Source organism: Sphaerodactylus townsendi, linkage group LG07 (genome assembly GCF_021028975.2).
Source record: "Sphaerodactylus townsendi isolate TG3544 linkage group LG07, MPM_Stown_v2.3, whole genome shotgun sequence".
Taxonomy (NCBI): Eukaryota; Metazoa; Chordata; class Lepidosauria; order Squamata; family Sphaerodactylidae; genus Sphaerodactylus; species Sphaerodactylus townsendi.
The window spans coordinates 64,209,131-64,236,482 of NC_059431.1; the positions used below are offsets into that span (position 1 = coordinate 64,209,131).

The 27,352-nt window shown below is 40.7% G+C and overlaps 1 protein-coding gene across 1 annotated transcript in view; it reads left to right on the top strand.

The window, feature by feature from the left end:
- The window catches only part of ROR2 (receptor tyrosine kinase like orphan receptor 2), a 172,797-nt gene extending 150,908 nt beyond the window's left edge, over positions 1-21,889 (top strand). Inside the window, exons 6-9 of the mRNA XM_048504111.1 lie at positions 10,030-10,344; positions 14,977-15,222; positions 18,383-18,585; positions 18,908-21,889. Coding sequence (XP_048360068.1) covers positions 10,030-10,344; positions 14,977-15,222; positions 18,383-18,585; positions 18,908-20,347 — 2,204 coding nt within the window. The 3' untranslated portion in view covers positions 20,348-21,889. The remainder of the gene's footprint in view (positions 1-10,029; positions 10,345-14,976; positions 15,223-18,382; positions 18,586-18,907) is intronic.
- The last annotated feature ends 5,463 nt before the right edge of the window (positions 21,890-27,352 follow it).

Here is a 27,352-nt window from a genome sequence, read left to right on the forward strand (position 1 = left end):
TAGGCCATAGGTCAGGGTTTCATGAAAAGAAATAGAAAATGAGAGCTAAAAATGGCAAGGCTTCCCCATAATGCCTGCAGCCACTTTATGTCTGGGGGATAAACATATGAGATATATAAACATTATAATAAATAACAAATAAAACAGTATAAAAAAGAAACTCTCACATTATTCTGAAATCCTTCTTTGCACACATCCTAAACCTGCAACAGTAAAACTTACAAAAGAGGTTCTGTTTTATTTTTATTATCCTAACATTCACTAAAAAACTGAGTTACATACTTGAATCTATTTAAGTCACTATTTACTCCATTCTTATTGATACTTTAATATAAACCTGCTGCTAAGTTGTTGCATATTTGTGCAGCCAGCCCATAGCTTGGAATGTTATGATAAGAAGGCCTAAGTGAATGTTGGAGGGCAGCCCCAAGTCAAGTCTGAAAAAGCTAAATTTGTCAGTCTTAAAGCTATTTATAGTGCAATCCTAAAAATACTTCCCTGGGAGCAAGATTGGCTGAATAGATCTGAGTAGAATAGACCTTCTTAGGATTCCATTTGTTCTCAGCTTTGGGATTCCTTTTGTCCTGGATTTTGTCCTAACAGTCTTCAGGCAGTGGAGTTTGTATCACACCTTCAGCTATGTATGCATTGAATGTAACATGAGAATTACTTAGCACACATAAAGAAAAATCAAGTCTACATTGCACATAGATTATATGCGAGTTCACTGTAACTTACTGAAAGTGGGTGAGGTACATATTTCCTTTATTTATTAATAGGTTTCCATACACCAGTAGCAACCCTAAGTTTTCCAGTCTTTTGGCTTGCTTTAGCCTTCAGCCAGTGAAATTTTTATAACTGTGGAAATAGGATGTGGTGACACCTACTGTCCAAATAAGAAATTTCCTCTGAAAGTTATTTTTCCTCTTAATGTTATTTTAATTCCTCTAACTTCTGTCTTACCAAATCTTTTACTTTCTTCTTTTTTTGATTTTCTTCAGTGTCAGTGTTTGAGGGAAACAGCCGTAAGCAGGTTTACCTGCATTGTATTCCTTCGTAGTTTCCAGTTATTTAGCTGAAGAATCTCTGGGAATTGGTCTTAAGGCAACACTATCTATACAGCATTTCTGTATTCCTAAATCTCTCCTGTAGGATTTCATACAGCAAGTAATATTTGGTCATTGACTGTAAATAAAGTCTACTCTACTACAGCAAGTAGCTATTCATCTTCCTGCCTTCTGTGCAGTCCTACATGGGACTGTGTAGGCCAGCTGCAGAGATTCAACTTGCAAGCTGCCAGAAAGATTGGTTCTGTGGAGTGCTCCCCCTCCCATCTGCCTTGAGCCAGAGTTGGAGGCTTTCCCCACCCAAACGGCCACATGACGTAGAGAGATGAAACTTCTCCCTCAGTTCTGTTTCTACTGCTGTGGAAAGAGAATGTAGTGTAGCTTCTGATTGGGGTTTTTTGGTGATGTCTTGGAAGAAAAAATGGAGGGTAAGAAAGTGGAAAAAGAACCCATATGCCTCCCATGGCTTTGGTACCATTTGCCCATCTCAGAGCAACAGGCCACATGTGAGCTGCTAGAAAAAAGGGCAAAGAAAAAGCCTAAGGCAAAAAAAGCCTCTGAGGCAAAAAAAAAATCAGAACAGTGCCTGCAGTAATTCTCTCTGCTAAGTAGCTCACTTACCACAGCTTGATGCCAGTCTCTGACACCTTGGCATTGATGTTCATCTTTCCTTCATCTTCATAAAACCTTCTTCTACAGTCACAATCTGCCATCTCTTTGACACTTAAAACTCTCATCCTCTTGATGTTGAATTCCATCCCCTCCCAGAAGTCAATTGTCTTTGTTTTAATATCGAAGTCCATCTCTGCATCAGTGCTGTAGCCTGTTACATTGAAGTCAATTCCTCTCACCTTAGAAGAAGAGACAACCTTGTACCCCATCTCCATCTCTTGGAGATAGGGGCTGTCAGTCATCTGACAGTAATGTCATGGAGATTTTGGCTTTAACATGGACAAAACCTTTTTGTCAAGGCCTATCTCACCACCACTACCAGGTATTCCTAGATAGCATGCAGAGCATACAATGGTATCTCCAAGGTCCTTGCAGTCATCAGATATGCCACCTTGGGCCATTGGAACTATATGCAATTGGTTCCATGTTGCCAGTCTACAGCTTTGTTGTGGGACAGCCATCCTAGAGGTCCTTTGATGTTGACCTCACAGATGATGCCTCCAACCTACTCTGAGTTCCCGCCATAGGATTCAGAGGAAGGGGCTCTTCAGGACTCCAGAGATGACTCTGATAATTCCTTTCTTTCTCACCAATGGAGGATGTGAGACTTTATTCTAAATAATTTATTCATGTGGTGAAAGCACTCAGTATAAATTGTGAGACTATAAATCTAGGACCATCTGATCTGATAATGAATGGATTGTATACTGCTGACAATAGTCCAACCTGTGAGTAATGGGATTCTAGGTAACTAGTCTAAACCAGCACCAAATTATACTTCCACCAGAAAGGTTGAAAACCTTTATAGAATCAAACTGGAAGAGTGCAATTTTTTGTTCCACTTCCCTTAGAAACATAAAGTTGGAAGAGACCCCAAGGGGCGTCAAGTCCAACCCCCAACAATGCAGGAACACATAATCAAAGCATTTCTGACAGATGGCCATCCAATCTCTGTTTAAAAACTTCCAAAGAAGGAGACTCCTGACAGTACGGAGTCCACTGTCGAAGTGCCCTTACTGTCAGGAAGTTTTTCCTGATGTTTAGGTGGAATCTGTTTTCCTTCACTTTGAGCCCATTAGTCCTGGTCCTAGTCTCTGGAGCCGCAGCAAACAAGATTGCTCCCTCACCAACATGACATCCCTTCAAATACCTAAACATCATGCCACCTCTTAACCTTCTCTTCACCAAACTAAACATAGGGGTGCTGTGTGGTTTCCGGGCTGTATGGCTGTGTTCTAGCAGCATTCTCTCCTGACGTTTCACCTGCATCTGTGGCTGGCATCTGCAGAGCATCTTCAGAGATCCTCTGAAGATGCCAGCCACAGATGCAGGCGAAACGTCAGGAGAGAATGCTGCTAGAACACGGCCATACAGCCCGGAAACCACACAGCACCCCAGTGATTCCAGCCATGAAAGCCTTCGACAATACATTAAACTAAACATACTCAGCTCCCTAAGTCTCTCCTCGTAGGGCACGGATTCCAGACCTTTTACCATTTTGGTTGCCCTCCTCTGGACCCATTCCAGCTTGTCAATATCCTTCTTGAATTGCGGTGCCCAGAACTGTTCACACTACTCCAGGTGAGATCTAACCAATGCAGAATAGAGAGGTACAATTACATCCCTCAATCTAGACACTATACTCCTATTAATACAGCCTAGAATCACATTGGCTTTCTTGACTGCTTCATCACACTGCTGACTCATGTTCAGTTTGTGGTCTACTAAGACTCCCAGACTGAGGTACTGCCTTCAAGATGTAGGGCAGGCACTTATATTATGAGTATGTTATATTGCCTTTTGGATGGCCCTCAGCATCTAGAGTTTTTTTTAAATGTCCTTCTGCAGTCGTGGCCTACCTGACCTTACAAGGTTGCTCTGTATTTCCTTATTTAGACAACTGGTCATTTGTGGGAAGTTTACATAATGCCTTATCAAAACAAATTGCTTTTGCTATCCTCATGTTAGACAGTCTGGGACTAGCAAAGTTGCAACCCACACAGAATATAGAATTCATTGGTGCTCGTTTCAAATCAGTTTTGAGCAGGATTCACAAGCTATTCAGGTGCTAGAGTGCAAGTTTTCCAGTAACAGGTTCCAAATAGCTATCTGTATTCAGAAATTGCTGGGTCTTTTGACTTCTACCACTTCACTGAATTTCTGAATGAGGTTGCATATGAGACCCCTTCAGAATTGGTTTTTGTTTAGATTTAACACTGATATAGTTCCCCAGTGGAAACCCCAGTGAAACTAATTATATACAAATCAGTTATTAATACATTAGCACGGTGTTCTAAGGAGGATAATTTGTTGCAAGGTGGCTGGGGGTATATTGTAGCGGGTTTCATGCAAAGTGTTGTTAGTTGGCAGCTGTCGCTAAGCTTCGTATCAATTTATTAGTGCTCAAGGCTGTCAGATTTGCTCTCATTTATTTATCAACCCTGCTCATGGGAAGGTCATTACTGATCACCACAGACATCATGACTGCAAAAACAAGGGGGCACAGGATCCATACCACTGTGCAAAGAAGCCCGTTGTATTTGGTACTGGGCTGCCAATCATCACATGATGCTATCAGCTATACACATAGTGGGCTCAGACAACATCTTAGCAGATGCACTAAGCAGGGAATTAGACAATGAACACAAGTGGTCCCTGAACAACAAATAAATAAATCTAATTAGTAGTTTTCAGAGCAGGCCGAGGTTGCACTGAGCTCCCTCTCTGTTTGCAATCTCACATGTTACTAAGGTCCTCTACAGACCATTTCCCAGCTTCTTTTCCTTTTTTCTTTATCTGCCACTTGTGCTTTTGATAGAGTTTTTGTTGCTGCTTTGTCATTACTGCTGCTCTTTTGTGTTTTAATCACACTCTCAGTGCCTGGAGTATACAATTGTCCACTGGAGTATACAATGTGTCATGCTATATTAAGACTGCTTTGAATGCAATCTAGGTTTGCCAATTCTGGGTTGGGAAACTGCTGGATGTTGAGGTTGGAGCTTGGGGAGGCAGGTTTGTAGAGTGGAGGGACATCAGAGGGGTATAATGCTATAGAGTCCACCCTTCAAAGCAACCATTTTCTATACGAAAACTGATCTCTGTCACCTAGAGATCAGTTGTAATTCCAGGAAATTTCGTGGCCCCACGTCCAGATTGGCAACCCTAGTGCAATGTCTAGTTGTTGTCTATATACTGTTACAGGGGTTCTTTTCCTTCTTGTTTTCTTACCTTCAGCATTTACCTCTGTTACTCACTTTCAGCTTCTTAACTTTTGGGGATTTAGTAGTTCTGTTCTGTTCTGATTCCGTTCCTGTATCTTTAAAATCTCTTTTAAAGGTTCATATTTCTTTGTCTTCTCTTTTCTTGGACTGTTATTCATACTTTATAGTCAGCCTGAGGAGTCCAATTCTTTTGTCTTCTAATAGCAAAGTCATGCTGATGATATCCAGCTCTGCCTTTCTCTTCCAGCTCTATTCTATTCTAATTAATTGTTTTAGCGGACCCACAGCTTTTTCTGCCTGAATTATTTGAAGCTCAGTATGTAAAAGGCAAACTTCCATTCAGTTCTTCTCTGAACCTTTACTTTACCCTTCTCTTTCTCTCTCACCTGGCAGCATCACCTCCCAGTCTTCTCTGCAAATTAAGAGTTTGGGTCCTGCGTGCAAATTAAGAGTTTGGGTGTTGGCCTTTGATACTTCTCTCTGTCGACTCACGCAGGACTCCTCTAAGGTTTGTTGGTTCTAATATTTCTAAAATTATCTTTATTCCTTCTTCATTTTCTCTCATGTTGACTATTGTAAAGCTTTGCTTTCAGTCTGTGAGATTCTTTGTTATTGGTGTTGTCTTTTTCACAATTATTCGTTTTCCTACTTCAGTCAAGTGTCTTATCATGTTATTCATTTTCTTTCTTTCTTTCTTTTTTCTTTCTTTCTTTCTATTAACTCTTGTAGACCACAAGTATGTGCCTGTTTAATTTTATTACTTTATTGTACCTAGAATATTATATCTAGATCGCTAAATAACAAATTATCATGATTATCAGAAAACCCAAACAGCCCCTGAATTATCAAGAGAAGCCAAGGGCAGGCTCACAGCCAGCACTTGAACAAATTAGCCACTGAGTTAATTTACATTGGAACATTTTTTTAGGCAATGGATTATGAAAATAAACAAGGTGAGCATCCATACATAGTCCTCAATTGTCAGGAAGTCCATTATACAAAGAAGGGCAAAAGTAACAAAATACCTGAAAACCAAAATAAATATCACTGAAGATAAAAACAACAACCTGACCATAGACTAACCTAGAAAGAGAAACCTTGAACAATGAGAGGTGTCGTTGGTGAAGATATCTTATTTTCAGATGGCCAACCTGAACAAACAGCTGTCCTTCAGGACCTTTATGTAACTAGGAATATCAGAATTACTATAGTGTTCATACAGAATTAAACTCTGTGGTGCTTCCCTCAACCTTTATGGTGGTCAGTAATCTTCAGATTAGTGTGATTATCAAATTATAATGTTCTGGACCTAAATAGTTGCAGTCTTAATGCAAGTTCTACCTTTTCCCCTGTCTGTAGCATGACTCCTGCTGCACTCAAAGGCATTGCTGTTGGCTATGCCTGTGTATTGCAAGTTCATGTTTACATTTATTTGTGCGATTGTAGTTGTTTGTGACCAAAGTGAGCTGTGGCTGCTCATGAGTACACAATCAGGCCCAGAACAATAAGGCAGAGACTTCTTTGTATTTTATTTTCTTCCATTTGATTCAAGCAACTTTGATCCAGGTTTGCTAAGAAGGTATATTTCTGGCAAAAGAATATCCCAAGTATGAATTTCTTTACTTTATGTTCCTTTGCAATTATTTCTTTTGTGGTGGGTTCAGTAGTTTCAGTTTATCATGACCTTGCTGTTATCTGGCATTCTTTTTCAAGTCCGTCTTGCGCCAGAATGCTTGTAACTAATTAACATGTTTGGTAATTCAACATAATCTTTAGTGCAGATTACTGAAAATAGTCAGCAAACATCAGATTCTTTATTGACTTCTCATTCTTCTTTGCTTAGCACAGCTAAAACCATTACTAACAGGAAAGGGCATAGTGCTGAATCTAAGGCAGACCAAGCTTAACTACATATTCCCTGTACTTCTATTTGCATGCTTGGGGACTGTTCAGTTACTCTTTTGTTGAAGTATCTTTTACCGTTCTTCAGATACCCAGTAAAATTATCAGCTACTGTACACACTGTGATGCTGAGATCATGCCATAGAATTTGCCACCCTACCCCAGACAAGTTTTGCATATCTCTAAGATCAGAAAAAAGAGAAAAGCACCTGATAACTTTTTCAATTACAAGCCACCTCCTACACATACAGGCCGTAGAAGCAGTTCCAGAGAAAAAAGAGGCAAAGTTGTACACGCCATATTTTTTTACAGTGTCCAAGAGGACAGAGGTCTGGTGGACAAATCTGGATCTGAAACACGTAAAACAGAAAAAGTTCCAAATGGAAACATTAAACAAATCCTGCTTCCAGGCGCCTTCATGACATCAATAGACCTTCAAGAGGCGTAACCTACATGTCACCATCTTCTTCGGACACAGATGGTATCTCCATTTGACTTACATGGGACAATACTGCCAATTCAAGGCCAAGCCCTTCAGGCTGGGGTCTTTACCCAGAGTTTTCATCAAAGTTCTAGTCATGCTTGTAGCCATAGTGCATTAGAGAAGTATTCAGGTATGCTCAGACCTCAACAACGTTCTCATATGCTTTCCCTCCAGGGAGTCAAAAAAAGACACAGAGGCCCTTTCCGAATGGGCGAAATACAGCAACCCAGGGACGGCAAAAACACCCATCTCTGGGCTGCTGTTTGTGATGCAGCAGCGCCATCCTGGCCGCCCGTGAGCGGCGCGAAGCCACCGCTGTTAACCTCGCTCAACGAGAGCGTGGCGCGGTGCGAACAGCACCAAAGGGAAGACGCTGCTTTCCCCCTCCCCTCCCCTCACCGTCCCGTCCACGTCGCTCTGGAGGGCTGCAGAGCCCCACCCCTGCAGCCCTCCAGAGCGACGCTGGATGGGACAGTGAGTAGAGGGGGGAGCCGCCTCTCTGGCTGAGGGGAAAGTTGGGGCCGCTCACATGCTAGCATGCGAACGGCCCCCGGTGGAGGTGTGTTTCCATGCATATGCAGAAAGGGCCATAGAGATATTCACAAAATTACCAAAAGACCACAGATTCATAGTCAACCAGGCCAAGAGCAATCTCACTTCAACCTAGAAAATAAAGCACCTAGAAGTAGTAGTAGAGTCCCAGAAAAACTCCATCTTTCTGCTATGGCCACCACTCTGAAAATGAGCATGCTGGGTTGGCAATGCTTTTACTCCCCTTTCTCCAGGACCAGCTTGCATTCCTCTGGGTTCCTCCTGGGTCTCACTCTCTTTCCCCTGAGCTGCTGTATCTTACATTGAAGAGGGAGTGAGAATGCAGAGATATACACCAGATACACAAGGTTCAACAGTGGTAAAATAATTCAAATATTATGGTCATATAATTATATTATACATTATATGTTATATTATTATATATGCATAAATGTTGGGTATAGTAACCTGCATGTAGTATTGTGGCTCTCTTTCTAGGTTGTAATTAAGTTCCATGGGCCTCAGAGAGTGTATCACTGTTGCTGTCCTTTCCTGTTGAGTGATAATTTAAGCACACTGCCTCCTACTTAGCCAAATCCATTATGAAGTGAGCTTTAGAAGTTATAGAAGGAATAAAAGGAGGTGTCAAGGAAAATGCAAAGCTTTAGGAAACAGGTTGTTGTACTGGAGGCCTTAGGCAAAGAAGCTGAAGTAAGAATGAAACTGAGACATTAATGGTTTCCTTTGTCTACCCAGACATTCAGGGTGGTATGACAAATCATTCCAAGGAATAAAACATATTAGAAGATCTTGGACAACCTACCTAACTGCATACAAGTGGCAGCAAGAAGAAAACATCTTTCATTGAGCATATGCCAAAAGCAAAGTTCAGGTCCCTGATTATGATGCATATTTTAACAAAAGTCAATACAAGAACTGTCAGGATGGCATAGCTTAGTGTGACAGACTGAGTTACAAATAAGGAAGTCCCAAAGTAAATCTAATTCTGCCATTTATAGGTAGCCTTAGGCAAGCCACAGTCTCTGTTTCAGTCTTCCATTTGCAGTTTAGAAATAATTGGGATCCATGGGATCATTCTAAAAAGTTCAGTAAAATAATGTGTAAATTGTATGTGATATACTTTAAAACCATTTAAAATTCCTAGTGTTTCCTCAAAAAATGTAGTTTTATTTTTTTTTCAAAAGTGAAGGAATTTTGTAAAACTATGCTGCATACTAAGAACAGTATGAATTAATCGGTAGCAGTCCTCATTGGGGCTTAATCCTGGGACTTGTGTTTAGAATTGGTGTGATAGAAAATTATGGAGTACCATGTATTTGATACTGTGCATCATGCCTTTTTAATGTAATTCAGTAAGCACTTCTCACCCCAACACTTCTTCGGTTATCTAGAAGACTCTCCAGGCCCATTTGATTTCCAAACTAGAACTGATGGAAGAGTGTATAGCTTTACTTTTATACTCTCCTCCCCCTGCTCTGCAGCCACCAAAAAAATATAAAACTTGAATGGCAGAGGTCTTTACCTGATATTTTGGGAACTACTGGTAGATCATGGCATATATAAGGGGAAGTTCAAGAGCTGCAGAGGAGCTACAGTAAAGGAAATGTTTAGAATTACAGACTGGCTGGACATCTTACTGAAAACATAGAGGATATTTTAATTGGTGGATCCTCAGAGAAATAGGACCTGAGCATCACTGCTGACAGGGGCTATTTTTGAAGATGCAGAAACCAGACCAAATACACATATCACTTACATGTCTGGCTAGAGATGTTTGAAGTGACATACATGGAGGTTAATTAAAATTGGTAACTCTGGGTTTCAAAATTTCTAGAGGTTTGGGAGTGGAGCTTGCAGAGGTTAGGGTTTTGAGAGGTAACTCAAGCCGTACAGCAGCCATTTTCTCCAGGGGAACTAATCTCTATGCCTGGACATGAGTTGTAACTGCAGATCTCTAGGACCCACCTGGAGGCTGGCATCCCTAAAATTGTTTCATATTTGAACCAATGCTAAGAACTAGTTGTATGCCAGTTTAATTGCCACTTCCTTCTCAAAAGAAATGGTAAAATGAAAAGTGGCTAATTAATTTTATTGTAAATCATATAGTAATGACTGACTTTATTTGTTTCAGCTGCATTTACTATGATCGGCACATCTACCCATTTATCTGATCAATGTTCTCAGTTTGCCATCCCATCTTTCTGTCATTTCGTGTTTCCTCTGTGTGATGAACGGTCTCGGACCCCTAAACCAAGAGAGCTGTGTCGAGACGAGTGTGAAGTTCTGGAGAATGATCTCTGCAGGAAAGAATACAACATCGCTAGGTCTAATCCACACATTCTGGTGCAGCTCCAGCCGCCTAAATGTGAAGACCTGCCACTACCAGATACTTTAGAAGCTGCCAATTGCATAAAAATTGGAATACCTGTAGAGCGGCTCAACAGTTGTAAGTTTACTCAACTTTTTAACCTTGTATTTGCTGTGATAAAATATCTGGCTCATTCCGCACATGCAGAATAATGCACTTTCAAACTGCTTTCAGTGCTCTTTGAAGCTGTGCGGAATGGCAAAATCCACTTGCAAACAGTTGTGAAAGTGGTTTGAAAACGCATTATTTTGCATGTGCGGAAGGGGCCTCTGATTTTTGCAGTGGCACCAATCGGTTAATGATTTTATAACTATTTAATCATCTTTTTAATGTATGAAACAATCCGTTGATTGAAGCTGTGCTCTTGTGACGTGCATACTGACAATATTGTGATTCTGTGAGGCTGTTTCTCTCCAGGTTAACACTCCACATACAAAAACTTGTTCTTTTCAAATTTTATTTTTTACTGCCTCAAAAGTGGCAAACACGAAGACACATGCACCAAGGTCACATAAGTTATGGGAGATCATCTCTTTTGTTCTTTAGGATTGGGTGCATTTGAAGTTTTGCTTTTAGACAACTAAATTCCATAAATATGCCAAGTTATGAATAGTGTTTTATGTTAATATAATAAAATTTGGTATTACATATATTTAAAATTTTACCAAACAATTATACTTGCAGGATAGCTTTATGGAGGTTTTTTCAGTACTGGAAGTTGGAAGGGGGAATTCCATTTGTGTTGTGAGAAAGCACATAGATCTTTGATAAGGAAAGCATTAATTTGAGCACAGGATATAAAGTTGGTAAAAAAAGATACCTGGTTTTGGCATCTTTTTTGCTTTAACTCACTATCTTGAAAAAGAACACATTGAGCTGATGCAGTTTTTTTCCATCTGGAGGAATACATGTATGAAATCTTACTCCAGAATTTATATGAACAATTCATGAAAATCTGTGAACAAGAGTCCCAAGGCATGTCTATGGATCTTTTCTTCAAAGCCCACATGATTTTTTTTCATTCCAGTGTGATGTTTTCCCATGTATATTCCTCTGTGATGTAAATCATTATAATGCATATGGATCGCACTATCTCTAGAGTGCCTGTAGCTAACTTGGAAGGGTTGCTTTGTAGTATATGTGTAAGATGAGAAGAAACAGATGATATAAAATCTCTCTTCTGCAGCCTTTCTCTGTATGATGTAAATGGCAATTGCCAGAGAAATCCATTTTCTTCCCCAGGCACCTGAGTCACTGCCAGACCTCCATGATAGGTAGAGTTGCCCTCATACATACTGAACATTTTCAGCTTCATTGTTTTCAGCAATATGCAGTGCATACATAATTCTGTGGCATAATCTTTGTGCTATTGTAAAGTACTCGAGGTGTTAAAAATGCACAGAGGAATAAGCCGGGCAGATTTTCTCAGCCCCCAGAATAACACAGTAGAGGCAGCCAGTGCAGATCACTTGTGTGACTAAGACAGTTTTTAAAGAGATACATCAATTAAGGCAGAACAGTTCTATTTAAAGAAGTAAAGCAAAACCAGAGATAAAATAAAAATCATAAAAAGTGATTGGTAGATAACTGCAGGAAAATAGGTCTTTTTAAAAAGACTTGGAAAGAGAAAGAGGACAAAAATAAAAGTTTATAGAACGTGGTGCTGAAGGAATATGAACTTAAAAGGTTAGATGGTCCAGATATAGGGGTGTTCAAATCCAGTTGCTTCGGAATGGTTCCCTTGTTCAGACTACTGGGGAGAAAGCCATATGTTCTGTGTTACTTTGATTTTGATCTGCACTTTCAGATTTTTTCCACATCTGTCACTTTTGGATCAATTATTTAATCTAATGTGAATGTCAGAATAATGTTGTATGAAACAGTCTGAATCTAAATAGTTTACCAAGAAGTTTTATCCGTCCAGTGCTGCATCATGTTTGGAATTTGCCATTCTCATAAATCATCATCATCTTATATCTGACTGTCAAGTGTGCCCCAGTCTGTGGATTCTTAAATCTGCAGATCAGGGACTTTTATAAAGAAGTAAATTATTTTCTACAATTCTTTTCACTTCTCAGGCTTGCAGTTGAATCTTAAAATGTTAATGGAGGAAAGATTAAAATCCCCAATACAAGTGCAGACAAAGCTCCACTGTGCCTGGCAGGCAGGGGAGCTGCTGCTGCTGCCAATGCGGAGTGGCCAGACAAGCGAGCAAGTCTCTGCTGCTGTTGAGGCAGCAAAGCCTCAGGGTGAGCACCCAGATAGCACAGCACTTTTGCATTAAAATGGAGGATGGAGAGGAGGAGTAGAATCTGCTGTCTCCCCATCATTGCTCCTCAGCAGTAGCACAAGAGCTGAGCAAGGAAAGGGAGTAGGAGCTACTCACTGGCCTGGCTTGCTCACCCACTCAGTCTCTGGTAGTGGGGAGAGCAGTGTGGGGGAAGGTGAACAAGGGGCCACTGCTGCTGTCCACCCCATTTCTTCAGATAAACAGGTGGGGAAGGAGCAGGAATCTATGCTCTCAAATTGCGCCACCCTCAACCTTTTGTGATTTTAGATGTTGTGCTCTGCAGATGTCCCCATGATCACAGTTTGCCATTGCCTGCCTCTGCATGACCTGAATTCTGAGAGAACTGTGACTGGCCTTCAGGCTTCATGTGTAGACATGTTTAGGCAATCACCTGGAGTTCCAGTCTGCCAGTAATTCCAGTCTTCCAGTAATTCAACCAGGGCACAAAAACCGCCTTGGATGGCCCCAATAGCACCTAGGGTCACTGTGCTAGCCTGGGCTTGATGTGGCCAGTGGCAGCCGGCAAGGAGGAATTGCAGCTGCTGGCTCCTTGGCTGTTGTCACCCTGACAGACAAACAGGGGAGACAGACAAACATGCATTGTTGCCATGGCTGAAGAGCTTCCCAGGTGAATGAGGTGGAAGAACTTTGTCTGTGGCAACCACACAGGTCCTTTTCTCTGTCCTACAGCCAGGCATGTTTTGGGGCAGTTTCCAGGGCAATGACTCTCGAGAGGGCCTTCTGCTGGGGGAGGAGGCAGAAATACTGTGATACCCTTTTCCAGTGAAAATAAGGAAGAGGATTGGTAGGACATGAAAGTGCTACGTACTCTCTAACATTCCTCTAACAGCCTGCTCTGCTCTCTGTGCATGTGCCAAAGGAGAAGATGAAAACAGTCTAGATTATCTTAATTTCTGGGCTACCCGTATGCAGTCAACCTCACAGGGGAATGGCTGTGCCCTTCATATGAAGCAATATTTGATTACATTATTCAGTAGTAATTCTAAGTAATTGGCTATCATGGTCACATCATGAGACGAAAAGACAGTAGTGCTAGGAAAATTGAAGGCAGTAGAAAAAGACAAAGATCCAGCATGAGATGGATTAACTCAATAAAGATGACAAGATTTCAAACAATAATGTTTACATTTTGTTGAAATGTCTTGTCAGATCCAATATTTGAAAATCTGATGTCAGAATAAAGCAGATAGATAGATGCCACAGGCTCTTAAACCTCAGTGGAACACACTTTGCAGTTTATGAACTGCTGAAGGCTGATCTAATCCTTCTCTATATTTTTACCTCTGGTATGGTAATCCCTTGCTGCCAAATACTTCCCTTATCAGACGCTTTCCTGAGGATCAGTGATGCTCATGGGAAAGCTGTGTATGTGTAATTCACAAGGAGAGCAACAGCAGCCCCATTCAATCTATCTTGTCCTCTTCTATTTCCACATAGTTGCAGTACAAAATACTCTTCTCCACCAAAGTTTTAAGGAAAAAAGTATTCCAATTGCAGCTGAAATCAATGGGCTTAGACTGGGTTAACTCTGCATTAGATTACTATCTCCATTACTTTCCTGGTTCAAGTAATATTTGTGTTTGACCAAATCCCAGAGATGGGCAACCAAAGGGTGTTTTCCACCACCCCTGGGGGACAGAGAGGGAGACCAGGAACCCATAATTGCCAAACATGGGGAGGATGGACAAGATAAGTGGTGGGATCCACTGCCCCAACCACCACCAAGTAAGTTGCTAAAGGTTAGCAATTTAAGTGGGTAGCAGAAGCTGCTAACACTGTCCCCTCACCACTGGGAGCTGATGAATGGGAGAATCATGTGAGCTGGGCAGATAGGGATGGAGGAAGCAGCAGCGACACCATTGCTGGGCGGTGATCAGCAGCAGAAAATGTCATGGGTCACTGTTGGTATATTGTAATTGTAAAGTGTTGTCCCATCTGTGTATTCTTAAATAAGTAGATCAGTGGCACACTGGCAGGAAGCAGAATTTTCAGGCAACAAGCCTCCCTCCCCCCCCCCCCTAAATCTGAAACTGAAAAAAAATGTGGAGGTTATATCCCTCAAAATACAAAAGTGTTGTTTGTGCAAATGTAAACAAAGTTCCTACTTCTCCTCTGTAGCAGGGCCATTGAGGTAGCAAAACTTGGGTTAGGTAGACTGGGGGAGAGCCATTACTGTTGAGACAGCAACACTGAAGAGAAGTTGCCACTGCGGCAAAGCTGCAGTCAGTGGGCTGAGAGTGAGCTGCTTCTGGTACTCATAAACATCAATGCCTGGGGGGGGGGGACTCCCATTTTGGGTCCCCCCTTGTCTCATCATATTTTTATTCTATGATAGTCTATATTTGGAGAGAGTAGGAAAGGACTTGGCCTCCTTTTAATCATGCATCTTTATCTTGCAGATCACCAGTGTTACAACGGCTCTGGAATGGATTATAGAGGGACTATCAGTGTTACCAAGTCAGGTCACAATTGTCAGTATTGGGATTCTCAACATCCCCATTCCCACAGTTTGACAAGTACAGAATTTCCTGAGCTTGGAGGAGGTCATGCGTATTGCCGCAATCCTGGTGGCCAAATGGAAGGTCCCTGGTGTTTTACACAAAACAAAAACGTACGCATGGAACTGTGTGAAATACCTTCTTGTAGTATGTATTATTTTTTCCTGCTTTTAAAAAGTATTGTATGTCTGCAGTAAAACTTGTTTTGAAATTATCATTGTTGTTTATGCACTCATAACTTTCTTTTTGACAGACACTTTAAATTATTTTACAAAGCAAAATTAGTGTGAAATCCTGTATTAATGCCTTCTTTATTCATGGTGCTGAAGCCAGAGGAAAATAAATAATGTAGTTACAGTCTAGAGATTGTAACTGCCATCCTTTGGTGAAACCAAGATATGCTCTGAGCACATCATGAAGATTTTTAGCAGAGGGGTAGCAACGTTTTAATAATGACCTTCCACAAGTCAAGAGAACAACTGTTGACCCTCTTTCATGTGATCAAAACCCTTTACTTTGGCCAAATGTCTAAAAAAGGCAGATGATTTCATCTGATCAGTTCTTGTTCTGATCTTCAGCTCTGTGATATTAACACACCAGCATAAAAGGTGGGTTTGGGGTAGTGAGGCCACATAAAATATTTGATATAATTGCAGATGGAAGATCAGATCACATTTTAAAATATTTTCTCTCCATGACTGACCATGACTGTTGTGTACATTTGCTGTTGCTTTTAATGTTGGGAAATATCCAGCAGTGTAATCTTTTCCCTACAAAATGACGTCCTGGTGTTCTGGAAAGGTCTCTTAGCATATGGCTTTGTTTATTGCACTTTGTTGTGTCTATCTTATACAGTTTTCCTATAAAGCATTTTTAACATTTGCTTTTTAAATAAGATAGTTTTTTAAGTGAGAGGTGGCTTTGAAAAGTTAATTTAAAAGGGTATGTACATAACTAGCTAGTTGGTAGATCTGGGTCCTATACACTGTTCTGCTCAATGCCCCGTAAAAAAGATATTGCAGAGCTGGAACAAATGCTGAAAAAGGCATCCAAGATAACTGACATGTTAGATCACCTCTCCTAAGACTAAGAGTCTGTGGCTTTTCCATTCATAAAAAGATGAGAAGGGGTATTTGTGAATGAGGCTTATAAAACTCTGCATGAGGCTGAGAAAGTGGGACCCCCTTCAACATTACACTGGGCACCCAATGAAAATTCTGACAGATAGATTCAGGACAAACAAAAGAATATACTACTTTAGTCAACAAACAATTCTGCAGAATTCACTGACAGTTAATGTGGTGATGTCCTTAAGCTTAGATTGCTTTAAAGTGGGATTCATGAAAGAGATGTCCACCAAGCCATGATGATTATAGGGAGCCCTCTGACATCTTGACACAGTAAACCTCTGAATACCAATTATGGGAAGCAAGGTCTTGCGTGTGTGTCGGCTTCTGTGTGAAACAGGATGCTCAATTAGATGCACCACTGGTTTGACCCTGCAAGGCTTTTATGTTTGTTTGTTTGTTTGTTGGTTGGTTGGTTGGTTGGTTGGTTGGTTGGTTGGTTGGTTGGTTGGTTGGTTGGTTGGTTGGTTGGTTGGTTGGTTGGTTGGTTGGTTGGTTGGTTGGTTGATTTGATTTGATTTCTAAACCGCCCTCCCCCTAAGGGCTCAGGGTGGTGAACAACAATAATAAAACAACTTAAAAACATACCATAAAACTGATTCGCAATAATAAGAATAAAAACCGGAACCATATCTCGTCAGATGGCGTTATCCTACCGCCCCACCTTTATGCCCACAGGTGGCCAGATGAAATGGCAGCGATGTTTTTAACCAGGCTGGCCAAATGCCTGGTGGAACAGGTCCATCTTACAAGCCCTGCGGAAACTCTGCAGGTCCCGCAGGGCCCTTATCTCCCTTGGAAGCCTGTTCTACCAGGTAGGGGCCAGGGCTGTAAAAGCCTGATAGGTTTAGGGCCAGTGATCACCAGAAGGTCCTCCTCCGATGAACGGAGGGGCCTAGCGGGGCGCTATGGGGAGAGACGGTCTCGTAGGTATGCAGGTCCAAGGCCACGAATGGCTTTGAAGGTCAAGACCGTGCCTGCCGCAGATGGAAAAAAGCTGACTGAGCCGTTTGGGTGACCTGGGCCTCCATTGATAGTACTGGGTCCAGAATCACCCCCAGGCTTTTGGCGGATGAGGCCAGCTGTAAAGCTTCACCATGCAGCGTAAGAACATAAGAACAAGCCAGCTGGATCAGACCAGAGTCCATCTAGTCCAGCTCTCTGCTACTTGCAGTGGCCCACCAGGTACCTTTGGGAGCTCACATGCAGGATGTGAAAGCAATGGCCTTCTGCGGCTGTTGCTCCCGAGCAACTGGTCTGTTAAGGCATTTGCAGTCTCAGATCAAAGAGGATCAAGATTGGTAGCCATAAATCGACTTCTCCTCCATAAATCTGTCCAAGCCCCTTTTAAAGCTATCCAGGTTAGTGGCCATCACCACCTCCTGTGGCAGCATATTCCAAACACCAATCACATGTTGCGTGAAGAAGTGTTTCCTTTTATTAGTCCTAATTCTCCCCCCACCCCCCCAGCATTTTCAATGTATGCCCCCTGGTTCTAGTATTGTGAGAAAGAGAGAAAAATTTCTCTCTGTCAACATTTTCTATCCCATGCATAATTTTATAGACTTCAATCATATCCCCCCTCAGTGTAGGCAGGCCAAAGGACACCGGACACTCTTCCCGACCCAGCCACAGGACTTCCATCTTTGTAGGATTTAATTTCAGCCGACTCGCACTCAACCAACCAGCAACAGTGCCAAACAACGCTGGAGAGTCTCAGGGACCGAAGACGGGCTGCCCTCCATCGTGAACATGAGCTGCATGTCATTTGCATATTGATGACACCGCAGTCCGAAACTCTGGACCAAACTTGCCAGGGGGGTGCATGTAGATGTTAAAAAGCATCGGGGAAAGGATCGCTCCCTGCGGCACCCCACAGACTATGGGATGTCGCTTGGAGTTCTCTCTCCCCGATGCCACCTGCAGTCCCCCGTCTCGGAGAAATGAGGCCAGCGAACACAGGGTTCTTGTGGTACCAGGAATACAAACCGACTGGTTCCATGGAATCTCATATTTCAGATGTGTATCAACTTTTTGGGACTTTATTTATTAGAAATAAGAAACAAATGTTTACAGAAACTTTTTTGTGCTTCATCTTTAGTTAATTACATTTTTTAAAATTGCGTAGCTTTTGTATGTTTAAAAGCTCCTCAGAAAACTTTTATTTTCACTATAAACAGGTCCACGTGATAGCAGCAAAATGGGGATCCTCTATATCCTGGTTCCCAGCATAGCCATCCCTTTGATTATTGCCTGCCTTTTCTTGTTGGTCTGCATGTGCAGGAATAAGCAAAAGGCATCTGCTGCCATTCCACAGCGTCGCCAGCTTATGCCCTCTCCTAGCCAAGACATGGAAATGCCTCTTATAAATCAACATAAACAGGTAACATTTTTTCAAGTCATATTTCTTTGGACAACACAGTGATTTTATAGTCTTCTCAAACTGAAACCAGTTTAGTGTGCTTATGAATTGTATACTAGATATACGTTTACCTTCTCCCTCCCTCACACAAGCAGAGCAACTGTATGAATTTAAGCTTCATCTGTGCAAAAGAAAGCAAGGGCAATTTCTAGGCTTCTAACTGTAAAACAAAAGAGAGTATAAATATGCATTAACCTGTACAGAAAGTCTCTTTTATTCAAAACTTTTGCAAGTGTTCTTGTAACCTCCCTCCCTTACATAAACTCTATCTGTTGATTTTCAGACTAAACTGAAAGAAATCAGCCTTTCAACTGTGAGATTTATGGAGGAACTTGGTGAAGAGAAGTTTGGAAAAGTTTATAAGGGTCACCTGTTTGGTACAGTTCCAGGGGAACAAACTCAAACTGTTGCCATCAAAACACTAAAGGATAAAGCAGACTTAACTCTTCGTGAGGAATTTAAGCATGAAGCAATGATGCGGTCAAGATTGCAGCATCCAAATATAGTTTGCTTGTTAGGAATGGTGACCAAAGAACAGCCCATCAGTATGGTTTTTAGCTATTGTTCCCACAGTGATCTCCATGAGTTCCTGGTTATGAGATCTCCCCATTCAGATGTTGGTAGCACTGATGATGAGAAGACAGTGAAATCGACTTTGGAGCCTGGAGATTTTTTTCATATTGTGACTCAGATAGCTGGTGGAATGGAATATTTGTCAAGCCACCATGTTATCCATAAAGATTTAGCTACAAGAAATGTACTGGTGTTTGACAAGCTCAATGTGAAAATATCTGATCTAGGTCTTTTCAGGGAAGTTTATTCTGCTGATTATTTTAAATTAATGGGAAATACTCCACTCCCTATACGATGGATGTCCCCAGAGGCAATCATGTATGGCAAGTTTTCAGTTGATTCTGACATCTGGTCCTATGGAGTGCTGTTGTGGGAGATCTTCAGCTATGGTTTGCAGCCTTACTGTGGCTACTCTAATCAGGATGTCATTGAAATGATCAGAAACCGACAGGTTTTGCCATGTCCTGATGACTGTCCAGCATGGATATACTCTCTGATGTTAGAATGCTGGAATGAATTTCCTAACAGAAGACCCAGATTTAAAGACATCCACAACAGACTGAGAACATGGGGAAACCTATCTAATTACACCAGCTCTGCACAAACATCTGGTGCAAGCAACACCACACAAACAAGTTCCCTCAGCACCAGCCCTGTTAGTAATGTCAGCAACACTAGGTATGTTGGGCCAAAGCAAAAAACACAAGCTTTCCCTCAGCCACAGTTCATACCAATGAAAGGACAGATAAGACCTATGGTCCCTCCTCCTCAGCTGTACATTCCAGTCAATGGTTACCAACCAATGCCAGCCTATGGAGCCTATCTGCCAAATTTTTACCCAGTCCAAATTCCAATGCAGATGGCTCCTCAGCAGATGGCTCCTCAGATAATTCCAAAGCCAGGATCCCATCACAGCGGAAGTGGTTCCACAAGTACAGGATATGTAACAACAGCCCCCTCCAATGCCTCTGTGGCTGACAGGGCAGCTCTGCTGTCAGAAGGTACAGATGATGTACATAATGTAGAGGATGTTGCTCAGAATTTGGTTCAGGAAGAAGAAGAGGAAGAAGGTTCAGTGCCTGAAACAGAATTATTGGGAGATAATGACACTGTTCAGATGGACGAGACAGAGTTTCAGTCAGAAGCATAAGAGAGTTGCCTTTTTACACATGCAAAATTGGACATTTCTTCATGATGGCTGGAGACTGTAGTCCTAGCTCATGTTTTTCTTTGCTCTCCTCAGCATACCTACAAATACAAGACCACATAAAATTCAGCTATAATGATATACCATGTTTATGCACCATTATTTCCAGCAGATGTTTGTAAACATGAAGATATAGAATTGCTATGTTGAAATCTATAGCTGAATACAGTTCTTGCAGGGAGGCTGCTTTTATAATATACTGTTGCTGTGCAACATATAGTGGAAATGCATTGCACATCATGTATATCTTGATATTTGATTGTAATTTTAATGAATTTTGGTTAAATTGGTAATTAAAAAAACTGAGCTACAGTAATACAGAGACTGGTTCTGAGAAGAGGTGCCCCAGATACAATAAATATCTACCTGACAGAATAGTTACCTCACTGGTGCAGAAACTTGCAATGGGGCTGGTTCAGGCACAGGAAAATTCAGGTACTAATATTAATCCAAATTGAAAATAAAAGAACACAGCCAGAGTTCAGGTAAGGCAGAATGACTCAAACATATTTCGGTTAGTGACTGAGTAGTGCACAAATTTCCTACTAAAATCAGTTATTTCTTCATGAATGAATGGAAATCTAACATATATTTGCTGCCCAGATGAAAACATTGGGCATTATGCACTAATCTGAAAAAGTCAACCTGTTTTTTACAGTTGGTGGTCAAATTCAGGAAAAGGATTGAAACGTATGTTCACGTACGTTTATTGATCATTACAAATTTTAATCTCATTTTGGTTTCTGTTAAGATGGTGCTAGAAGTGTACACACAAAACCTTTTTAAAAAAATCTATGTTTAGTGATTGTAGATCTTTAAAGACCAAGGTAAAAAATATTGTACAGAATGTCGGATTTTCAGTGGTTTTATTTTTTTGTGAGATGAATCATGTACAGACTTTGAAATGTAATTTATGTTTTGTTACATTTTTATATACCATTTCATTGAAACATTTTGATCTTTGAAAAAAACTTTTTGTAATTTAACCGTTTATATTACAATATAATTGTTACATTTTATTGGTGCAGAAATTTGGGGTGGTTATAAAACTGGTCCATATATTTCATAGTCATTGCTACACTACAAAGTCAGTGTCACATTCTAGTGTAGCTACACATACATTTTACTCCCCAGCCTATAAATCTATCACGTGACATGAACTGTTAAAGCAGCACATAAATGTTTGACTAATCTTAAGGTATTGTAAAATATAAGGACAAAGTGAAAATGGAAATTCCTGAATTTCTCTTTTGTTATGTTTTGCAATGTAAACAGTGCCTTTGCTCAGTACATTTGGATTCACTTGAGGTGTATCAAGGCAATGTGCAACCAATGTCACTAGTGGCAGGAGATGCTTTACTGGTTTCCCATGAACTTGATCATGCACTGGTGAAGATTGAATGGCTCTCCTACTTGTTATTATAAACATGAGTTGGAGATGGTTAATAAATCTTATGAATAAATTTGGTTTATTTACTTTGTAAACATTTTTGGTTTTGATATAATTGTGCATATTTGTTTAATGCTTTGCCTTCTTCCATTCCTGTTAGCTGATAAAACTGTAAAAGTTGTACTGAGTGCCATATATGTGTGGAACCTGAAAGAGACTTGTACATCAAGATTTTTAATTATTTGTTTGTTACTAGCCTAATACCCCATTAACCCCTTCCTTCTAGCATACAGATTTTACTTTATAACATCCTGTATCTCCAATCCTGAAATTAAAACATGAGACAAAGCAGAGATCAGAAGTGCAGGGGAGGAGATTAGAATTATGAATGAAAAAAATGGGGAAACCCTTAAGAACTTGCAGGAGGCAGCTTATTTTTCACTGCATTTCCTTCCCCCAGAATTTCATCTTTCCCTTCCCAGGCAGTTCCACAACTTATTTTTTGTCTTCCCACCCACCAGCCATCCTATCTTTTTTGGCCCTTTATCTTCACCTCTCTGGCATCTTCTCTTCAGGAAAACTGTGGCCAAGATATGTGGTACTGCTTAAAGTGTGCTGCAACCTCCAGCACTGGGCTAGTCCCAGATGTGTAGTGATGACCAACATCAGGCCAGGCTAGTCCCAGTTCTGACATATCTACTGCTAACATCAGGCTGGGCATAGTTGGCAGTGGTCATTGCTACTGGGCCTTTTCTCCTTCTTACCCACCCTTCTTACCCACCCACAACCTATTTATCTTTATCTGCCCAGTGTCTTCAGATTTCTCTCCCTACCTATCCCTGATAGCCTCTTCTTAAGGAAAGTATTAGTTAAGTAGTGAGCTGATTGCTGCTGGGCCTGGACAGTCCAAGTTGTGTGGGTAGTTATTTTCCAGTGTCTCCAGCAAGTTCTGCTATCTCTTGGCAAGATGACTGCGGAGAGTGTGACCTTTTCCAGCCTCCCAACTCACTTCTCTCCTGTTCCCATGGCTTTGCTCTACAGAAACAAAAACTTTAAAGACCTGGAAGCATTGTGGTTGCCTAGTAATTCTCAACAGCCAGTAAGAGTTTCTGTTATTTTAAGGGGATTTTAATCCCCTTGGGTTTTTTGTTTGTTTTTTACTGTTCAGGTTTTTCTGAAACCTTGGGACTTCAGGTTTTCCCCCTCCCTTGCATTCCACCCCTCCCTCCCCTTCCCCTCCGCTAGAGTGGGTGAGCCATGTCCAGATGCCAAGCCCCCTCCCTTATCTTCCTTCCCTATCTGCATATTGTGGCTCTATGGTCATATCCTGTATTTGTATTAATGGTTAGTCTGCTAATGATACATTCTGTTCCTTTTTTAAGGAGGCCTGGAGATCAGTGCCTATATGTGGGAATGCTAAGTCAAGCATGCTTGCTGTGACTTGCTCAAAATGGGAGGAAATTCCATCTGTACCCCATAATTTGCTGGTAGGAGGACTGTTTAGAGAAACATCTTAGGATACATTAGTCTCATCATGTATCTTTCAGTGACTGTCTTAAAGGGAACATTTTTCCAGAGTTTGAATCTCATAACTTAGTAAATTTACATGTTCATGGAAGAATTGTTACCAAAAGGTGACATATGTCACAGTTGTCTTTGGTACATTGCTTCTCCAGTGACAGTTTTGATCATCTACTCCTGTTTAGGCTAATCTTTCAAGAGTCCAGTGTACTCTCACAACGTCTTTCACGGATGACACATTTGCTAGATGCCACTTGCAGTGAAATCCTATGCAGAGCTGCTCCAGTCAATGTGCTTAAACTGGAGTAAATGTGCTTAAACTTCACAGGATTGCACTATTAGTATGCTATGTCCAGCTGAAAATCTTATTTAGGTGAGTATATCCAAACACTTTTGGTTTGTCAGTTCAGCTGGATTGTTCAGCTAATTCAGCTGGGGTTCTGAAGGCATACTTCATGCATGCTTACTTGCATCTAAATTATGACAGTACATGTACACGACGGTATAAATACATGAAAAGTATTTATTTCATCCCAGTAATGGGAATGAGCTCATTTTGCTTGTGTTTGCCTCCATCTGACTTGGCATCATTGTGTTTGCCTCCATCTGACTTGGCTTACCTCTTTGAATTGAACCAAAGAGTGCTGTATTTCTGTGCCTTGCACCCAGTGTGTCTTCATTCTTTGTAAACATGTTCTGCTGAAAAATTGTTTTTCAGTGAAGAAAAATGGTCTGAAGTTGATAGATGTCTTCAGTAGTTGAAAACAATACTATACTAAACAGATAGTTTGTGTTCCTGATAAATGTAGGATGTAATCATGCTGCTTTAAAGTACTTAACATTCTGGTTTCAAAAAATACTTGCCAGCATGTGTGTTCCAGATATAAATTCCAGATTTCCTTTCTGTGAAAAATAATGTTGTATTTAATGTGTTAATATATGATGCTAACACCCAGATATAGCCTATTTTGTAAAACCATAGTCTATACTGTATTTTCTTTTAAGAGTTTTAAGTAATATGATTATGCCCATGAGGCTTAATTTTGCAAAAGTAATTGGACATTGAGACTGTGTATATTAGCAAGGATGTGCATTTATATAGCAACATTTGTTCTGATAATGCACATACTGTGTTCTTAAATTACATGTTAAGTGGGAAAGGATTTCTCAAGATTTATGGCTTTTTGGTAGTAAAAATCTACTTAAATTAAATTCAGGATTTAAGTTGTATTTGGGGGGGGGGAGGATGCTTCCTTATAAGAATTCAGAATGTCTCCTAAGACTTTTAGACATTACAGTTTAACTCATAACTTTCAGCTCCCTGAATGTCTGTTTTGGCACTTTAAAAGAATCCACCTTTTGACAGTTTGTACACAGCTTGTGTGGAAAAGCCAAAGACTTTGAAGGCTCATTAGAAGCTCAAATGGTGCCCTTCCAGGTTGTCAAATGACCTTTTAGCTGTTATTACCTGTCCTGTCCTATGTTTTAGGAATAGTTGTTATACTTAACTGGCTCTGCTTTATGAATTTTATGTTTAATGTATTGTCGAAGGATTTCACGGCTGGAATCACTGGGGTGCTGTGTGGTTTCTGGGCTGTATGGCCGTGTTCTAGCAGCGTTCTCTCCTGACATTTCGCCTGTATCTGTGGCTGGCATCTTCAGAGGATCTGATAGTTGGAAAGGAAAGCAAGTGGAGTATATATACCTGTGAGTAAAGGTCAGTAGGTGAGGGCATCTGAATAGGAGTGGCCTGGCAAGTGAGTAACAATGAAGTGTAGCATGTGAGTAAAAATGGAGATAGCAAGGTCAATAGGTAAGGCATCTGAATAGAAGTAGTCTGGCTTTTGTTCCCTTTGATTGTCTGTAGTCATCCTGTGTCTGTGTGGAGCTGATTAGTCACTGCCTTGACTCTAGTGTTTTTCAAAACTGGCAGCCAAATTCTGTTCATTTTCATGGTTTCTTCCTTTCTGTTGAAATTGTCCATGTACTTGTGGATTTCAATGGCTTCTCTGTGTAGTCTGACGTAGTGGTTGTCAGAGTGGTCCAGAATTTCTGTGTTTTCAAATAATATTCTGTGTCCAGGTTGGTTTATTATGTGTTCTGCTATTGCTGATTTTTCTGGCTGAAATAGTCTGCAGTGCCTTTCGTGTTGTTTGATTCGTGTCTGAGCGCTGCGCTTGGTGGTTCCTATGTAGACATGTCCACAGCTACATGGTATGTGGTAGACTCCTGCAGTAGCTAGAAGATCCCTCTTATCCTTTGCTGAACGTAGCATTTGTTGAATTTTCTTAGTGGGTCTGTAGATTGTTTGTAGGTTATGCTTCTTCATCAGTTTTCCTGTGCAGTCAGTGGTTCCCTTGATGTATGATAAGAACACTTTCCCTCTATATGGAGACTTTCCTGGATGGAGACAAGGCAGCTTACAAACTCATTCCCTTTCTCTCTCCACAACAGACACCTTGGGAGGTTGGCAGGACTGAGATAGTTCCAAAGGACTGTGACTAATCCAAGGACATGCAGCAGGCTTCATGTGTGAGAGCAGGGGGAATCCCGTTCACCAGATAACAGTCTGCTGCTTATGGGAAGGAGTGAGGAATCAAACCTGGTTCACCAAACTGGAGTCCACCACTCTTAACTACTATACCACACTGGCTCTTGCTTTGAAGAAAGAAAGAAAAACCTTAAAAATGTTTCCAAAGCATTCGCTTATTAGATCTGTGATCAGGCATGAATAAAATTTGAAACACCACTTATGTAGAATATAATTTTGGAGGAGCAGTTTGACCTTTCAAATTTTACTTTGCTCATCAAAAACCAACCCCTACGAAAATTCAGCCTCCCCCATTTTCTGGTGAAAGGGCAGGCTACTTTTGCATGGGCCAGGTGTTCCCATTTGACGAAGGGCTGTTCAGTAAAGTATCAAAGAGCAACCAGGTTATATAAGCAAGTAGGGATGGATGTGAAATCCTATTGGGAAGAATTTCATACTCCAGGTTATGTAAGCAGTCTGGCAAGTTCACATTTCGGGGGTTGTTTCTTCCCAATGTCTGAAGATAATGGGTATCCTGACTATAATGCATACAATCAATTTGCAAGGGAGATACAAAAGTGAAAGCATAGGGCAATTGTGTAATACGCAGTTGCAAAATGTATGTATTCTTTCAGTGTGGCAATGGAGACAGGGTTGAAAACTGTTCAGCCCATGATTTTGTAAATATAATTACTTTGGAAGTTATTTTTTTCTGTTTGAGTGAAACACAGGAAATTTGTGCTTTAATACACTGATTCAAGTTTTCTACTTTTCAGCCAACACATACATTTAAATCTTGTATAAAATACATTATGATGATAATTCAAAGTGATTTAATTCTCAGTGGGTTTGGAGCACTTAGAAAATGTTAAATTACACATCAAATTGCAATTAAGAAGTGAGGGTACTATGGCACTAATCCACTACTCTGTAGAGTGCAAGAAGCTACAGAATCAGTAATCCATTAAAGTTTTACCAAAGCTGTTGATAACACACTGTTGTCCTGCTGGTGAAGAAAATTGGATCAACCATAACTGTCAGTTAGATATAGATAAAGAATTTATTTAACACAGTCTATAGGAGAAAGAAGGCACAGCTGCAAGAGGGGATACACTAAAGAATTATGATTGATTTGCATTTTACTCTTTTAATAAAGACCCACAAGTATAGAATCATCCAGGTTGGTTCAAATAGCAGTCTCTGAGAAATTCTTGTAGCAACTGATTATTTGTCTAGTACACAGTGCTTTTTTTGCTATGTATTATTGTTAAAAGGTGCCAGTACTCATACGATTGCACTAATTTCCACCAATTCTCTCCTGGTGCTACAAGCCTAATAATAAAAACGCAGGCTGTTAAGTAATCAAGCTATTCTGGTTGGAAAATCTTAATGAAGATTACCCCCACTCCACAAAAGGAGATATAATCTTGTACATAAATTTTAAGAGAAGGAAATATACATTTTGCTCTCCCTCTCAAGTGGGGCTGCATTTTCTGAATGCTGAAGA